At 45.7% G+C, this 5,850-nt stretch overlaps 1 protein-coding gene across 1 annotated transcript; it reads right to left on the bottom strand.

The window, feature by feature from the left end:
* Positions 1-1,626: 1,626 nt before the first annotated feature.
* LOC123230827 (antibacterial peptide PMAP-37-like) lies at positions 1,627-4,679 on the bottom strand. Its single transcript, XM_044657002.1, has 4 exons — positions 4,485-4,679; positions 3,240-3,347; positions 2,911-2,982; positions 1,627-1,794 (listed from the first exon to the last, which is right to left on the bottom strand). Exons 1-4 carry the CDS (start codon positions 4,677-4,679, stop codon positions 1,717-1,719), a joined length of 453 nt encoding a protein of 150 aa, XP_044512937.1. The 3' UTR covers positions 1,627-1,716.
* Between the last annotated feature and the right edge of the window lie 1,171 nt (positions 4,680-5,850).

Raw genomic sequence — 5,850 nt, 5'->3', positions numbered from 1 at the left:
CTCCTCTGTCTTCCTGAGGGTCATGATATCCTATCTTGGCCTCTCAAATCTTTTCTCTTCCCTTCTTTTCCACCCTTTGAGATCTCTCAGTGTCTCTCTCAGACTTTGTTACCTTCTGAAAACCTTTAACCCTCCCAAAGATTGTCAGAACAAAGGTATTTTAGTTGTGTAAGTTGGGATTTGTTTTATTTTTTTTTTTTTACTCCCTTACCTTCTGTCATAGAATTAGACTGTGCATTGGTTCCAAGGCTAGGCAATGGTTAAGTGACTTGCCCTGGGGTCATAGAGCCAGGAAGCTTCTGAAGCCTTATTTGAATCCAAGACCTCCTCTCTCCAGGCTTGGCTCTCTATCCACTGAATCACCTTACTGCCTCCATGAGACATAATTTAGGGATTATCTAGTTGAAATACCTATTCCTCAGAGCCTGTGATAGGTTCTTAAATCCAAAGAAGGAATCTTATGGGCAGGTTAATTCAGGTGAGGATGGATGGATTTGACATTAAAGACTAGGCTTTTCCAGGGACAATTCTACCCCATGCTCTAAAAGAGCCAGACCTCCAATCCTTAAGAGGATGTGGCAGTGGGGAGCAGGTGTATGGAGTTCAGACAGTCTGGCAGGATCTGGGTTCTAGTGTGATATTGAACAGAGGAACAATGATGATAAGAAATCTGAATAACTTCACTTCTTGCTAGTAAAATATCTTCTAATTCAAAGGCATGGGTCTTCCTTCCCCTTCTCTCCCTGTGAGCACTACTGATGGCTACCTGACACTAATCATAGGACTGGCTTGTCTAAAGCTCTTTGGATCTAAATGGGGAGCTGATTCTCAGGCTAATGGAATGAACCTTCACTCTTCCTTTTTCACCAGGAGCCTCATCCAATCTGTTGTCAAATCTTGTCAATTCTATATCCTGTCTTCTCTACATCACCTTTCCTGTCTAATCTGCCCTGTAACTACCACCCTTGAGCAAGCCCTCATCACCTTTCTCCTATTTCAAAGGCCTCCTTGTTGGTCTCCTTTGGACCTATTCCCTCCCTTCTCTGCTCCATTTCCTACATGGACAGCCAAATTATCTTCCTAATGAAAAGATCCAATCTTGTCACTCCCCTCCAAAACAATAAAAATCTTCAATGTCTCCCTATTGTCCATGGGATGATTACAAATTCCTGGGAAAGGTTTGACATTCAAGACCCTTCAGAATTTTGGACCAGCCTGCCTTCATTACCCTACAAACCACAGTCCTAAAGCTCCCTATTTTGCAGTCAAATGAGATTACTAGTTATTTCCTGGTCTTATCTCAAGCTGCCCAAAGGGAGTTTCCAGTGCCTAGAAGGAATGGATGCCTTCTCATGTCTGCTGTATCTCTTCCTTCAAAGCCCAGCTTAGCTACCACTTCTTCTAGGAAACCTTCACTGGGTTATTGTCCCCACAGGTTGAAACCCAAAGTGATTACATTTTTGCTGCCACTGGCAGCCCTCCTAGATTCCAAATTCTTAAAGGAATGAGACTGGGAAACTGTCCATCTTTTCTCTGCACTTTCTAAGAGCACAAGATAAGGACTTCAATGTTCAGCCTGAAATGACTGAATGGAGGAGGAACTCTGAGAAAACATGGAGGCAGAGAGAGTGATAATGGAGTTTATTCATCTGAGGAGACCAAGGCAGAGCACAGAGTCTTAAAGCAGAAACTGAGGCTCAGTTGCATGTGGATGTCTCATTTTCCTAGGCGGCGAATTCTATTCCAAAGATCCCTCAAACGGTCAAGAATAAAGTTTCGCTTGGTCTTTGAAGGCTGCAGAGAGAAGACAAACACAGCTCCTTAGCCCAGGGTCTCTAGGCATCAGGTTGTAGAGGGAAGAAAACTATTCAGGGAATATAGTGACTTAGAGGTTCATGAGATTCAGGACTTGGAGGGCCCTCACCAACCATCTGCTCCAAAACTCCTTAATTATAGAGGAAGAAACTCATGCAGATCTTCACACATCTGGTAGGTGATAGACCCAGGACTCAATATCCAGTCTTCAGACTTAGAACTCTAAATCCAGTGCTGCTCCTAGCACAGAAAGCTAACGCCTCTGGGCATTCATTGTTCATTTTTTAGAATGTTATTCATTGAATTAAAAGGTTTCCTAGGATTCCCTCCTCCTGTTTTTACACACAGGAGAGAGAGAGGAGAAAAAAAAATCCTTACCCCACCCTTTAAAAGCTTCTCCAGGGAGCACTCTTGACCAGGTCATATTGAGTATTCCTTTAGCCAGACCACACCTGACTAGGTAAGCCCCCTCCTCACAGAAACTGGCAGAGGCACTGGCTATGTCACCCAAACACCTCTTCTCTAAGCCATCTAATTATTGGAGGCAGAGATGAGCTCTTGGGATTAGTAAAATGGTTGGGCTGAGGCAGAAGACCTGTTTCAACTCTGCCATTTGTGACCTATATAGCCTTGGGTAGGGTCAGTTTAAATCTCTTGGCCTCAGTTTCCTTCTCTGTAAATTGGGGCCTGGGGGACTGGATAATTTTTAGGCTTCTCTCTAGTTCTAAACCCTGTGAATCATACTCTGGAAACACAGATGCTTCCTGTTCCATTAGCTTTCTCTCCTTCCCACTCTTCCCCTAAGACTGAGGCCAAGGACTTTTCTATCTACAGAGTTGACAGGTAGCTAGGTGAGATGCATAGTACAGAGAAATGTTCCCCCTATGTCCCCTTCTGGATCCTGGAGGAAAAAAAAAGGAAGGCCAGCCTGAGTCTAAGGTTGTAAAGAGGCCACAGTGGTCACAGTTGATCCCAACCCCCTTCAACAGCAGATCTATCCCAGCAGCCTCCAAGAGACAAGGCACCACAGGTTCCTGGTGTGGTCTGAAGGTTTGGACTCTTCTTCCAGGCCCCCACTGAGGAGATATCACTTACCCCATCACAGGAAATATCTACAAGGGGATTAGTAGAATCCAGGCCAATGACTCCAAAACATTCTTTCACCCGCTGTGGAGAGGTGGCAGAGACAGTTCAGAACAGCAAGTCTGTAACCTCTGCCCCTGACATGCCAGGGGTGACAGTAAGATCAAGCTTTCTCCCAAGCCAGCCCAATGGGAAGGGTTTTCTGCTTCTCATTTTGGGCAAATCACTTTAGTCAGGGCAGCAAGAAAGCAGAGCTCCCCACCCACCCCACTTCCAAGGTGGGAAAATCCCCATAAAGAGACTCCTTTAGTCAGTCTCTCCCCAGAGCCCAGGACACTCACTCCATTTTCCTTGAAGTCACATTCATCTGGATCACGATCTTCAGTATTGGAGCACACTGTCTCTGTGATGGTAAAGCTCAGAGGGTGAGGAATAGCAGGATCATTGTTCTGGAGAGGAAGTCAGGACAGCCTTTAGAGTGAAGCCTCATCTGAGCCCCTGGGGGCCAGGGACAGACTATTTCATGCTGGAAGGGACCTTGAATACCGTCTAGTCTGAATCCATCATTCATACATGAGGAAACCAAAGATCTGGGGAAGTTAGGTGACTTGTCCACAATCACACTGGCAGCAGTATCAGAACTGAGACCTTCCAGGACAGTCACTCATCCAGTCAGAATCTACTGGAGGTCTCCTGGCTTCCCCTCTCTGCTCCATTTCCAGATACTCTGTCCTCAGGCGACATTTCAAGGTGGTTGGGGACACAAAAACTCTCCAAATTGGAAAATGTAAAGAAAACAATATTCAGCCTCATCAGGGCCACATGACATTTGCAGTAGAGACAAGAATCTGGGATTTGGTGTCTAAACACAGGGACTGTGTTTCCTACTTTGAAAATCGAGGGAGCTGTAACAGCTGACATCTAAGGTGCCTCCAGTAGGGAGGTGAGAAGAGAGAGATCTCTGACCTGAGGTGATTGATGGGGGAGTTTGGGCTCCACTTTGAAGAGGGAGCAAGACTGGACAGTAACCAAGGGAATGGGGGAAGTAATAATAATTCTAGGCAGGGGAACCCTCACAAGGATGCAGTGAGATAGGCTGGGCATGGATTATTCTTCCCATTTGATAGATGAGAAAACAGAAACTCTGAGTGTAATGATTGCTTACTCAGAATCACAAAGAAGTATCAGAGCTAGAATGAGACTCTGTTCTCCTGACTCAATAATAAGAATAATTAACATTTATATAGCACCTACTATGTTCCAGGCACTATGCTAAGTACTTTACAATTATTATCTGATCCTCACTTTAATTCTAGGAGATAGGTACTATTATTATGCTCATTTCATAATTGAGGAAACTCAACTATGTCACAGAGCTAGTAAGTGTCTGAAAGTAGAATTTAATTCAGGATTCCCTGACTTTCAGAGTCAGTGCTCTAACCACTTTACAACCTAGCTGTCCTTCCCTTTCCACTAGAGCACAATGTCTCCCAGTGAGAAGAACAAGGGTTTCTGGGGTGGATGATTCATATTAGGGAACTTTGGCAGTTGGGGGAGGCCTCCCCAGACATCCCACCCCTACTTACTTCTCCAGGCTGCAGATTCAGGACAGAGAGTCTAAAGAGATTTGGTGATCCTGACCTCCTATTGTAGTCCTTGATGAATCTAGTCACCACATTCTGATAGCTCAGCTCCTGGGCAGAGGCAAGAGGAGTCAGCAGGCTGAGCAGTCCCAGCACCAATAGTGGTACCTGCATGGTCCAACCCTTCTCCATTCTCATCCTCTTGTCTCTCAATGCTCTGGGCTGGAAGGAGCTATCCTTTTTATTCACTGCCTCCTCCCCAGACTTTCACAAGGACAATGGACACATCCAGCCCCTGGGCACCAACAGTTTCCTGAGGTCTGTGGTTTCCTCCATTCTTTTGTCACTGGTCACTGCCTGTCTCATGTGCTGGGGATTCCATCCTCCAGTTTCCTCATGGAGGCCTGGTGTTAACCAAAAGGCAATATTGGGGGGAGAGGGGAAGTATTGGGGAAAGATTGAAGGGAAAGGCAGAAAGAATAGGCAGATGAAGGGATGTGAAGAAACACATTATTTCCCCATCTCTATCTCTTACAATGTCCTGGAGGGCCTGAGGGTGAATGTGTGGTCCAGTCAGGTGGCAGCTTGGGTTGCCCTTCTGATTATTCAAAAACTTTGCAAGAGTTATGGTTGCTTAAACTGTCCTCTATAGACCCCTCTGATTCTTCCCCAAATGCTCAGCCTCAGTTCTGCAAAAGCAGAAGATGCAAGGATCAACCAGAGATTTCTGGTTCTCCAAGTCATTCATAATTCCTCTTGGTTTAGCCTTCCTAGCTAGACCCTTGCCTCCATTCCATTCAATTCCACAAATCTATATGCTGCCAAATCACTTCTATTGGTTTTCCATCTAACAGAATATCACAGGCTAGGCAAGAGGCTTTCTTTAACCAGAAGAGATGATCTCTAAGATGAACCCTTCTGAAGGAGGATAAGAATTCTGAGAGGAAGAGCTAGAGATAGTTGATTTCTGGCACGTAGGTTTCTTCCTTTGTGTAGATCCACAGATGTAGAGGATGCAATTCAGTCTGAAGAACAGGCCAAGCATAGTAGTGTATAGACCAGTAATAGGAATAGTTTTAGAGATGGACTTCTGGAATCCACCATCATCCTACACCCCCCCACACACACTGAATGCCCATCTACCACCACCCCCATCCCTCTCCTCCTGCCTGCCCCTTACACTGTCCTTTACCCAAGACAGGGGAAGAAGAAAGCACTCCCATTGGGCTGCTGGGCAGAAGGATGGGTAATAAGTGGTGTGTGTAAAGGTGGGGAGGAGAGTGGCCCAAGGCCCAGACCCTCCATCTCTGTTTCCCTACAGTTATGTGTCACACTGTGAGCTATGCACCCCTCACACCTAGCTCCTCTC

The sequence above is a fragment of the Gracilinanus agilis genome, chromosome 1 (genome assembly GCF_016433145.1).
Source record: "Gracilinanus agilis isolate LMUSP501 chromosome 1, AgileGrace, whole genome shotgun sequence".
Taxonomy (NCBI): domain Eukaryota; kingdom Metazoa; phylum Chordata; class Mammalia; order Didelphimorphia; family Didelphidae; genus Gracilinanus; species Gracilinanus agilis.
This window is presented reverse-complemented; position numbering and strand designations above follow the sequence as displayed.

Excerpts from the sequence above, each read along its gene's own strand:
- LOC123230827 (XM_044657002.1), bottom strand. The coding sequence starts at position 4,679 with ATGAGAATGGAGAAGGGTTGGACCATGCAGGTACCACTATTGGTGCTG. Across the intron at positions 3,348-4,484 it reads TGAATCTGCAGCCTGGAGAA|AACAATGATCCTGCTATTCC; the intron begins GTAAGTAGGGGT and ends CTTCCTCTCCAG. Across the intron at positions 1,795-2,910 it reads TAGATATTTCCTGTGATGGG|CCTTCAAAGACCAAGCGAAA; the intron begins GTAAGTGATATC and ends TTCTCTCTGCAG.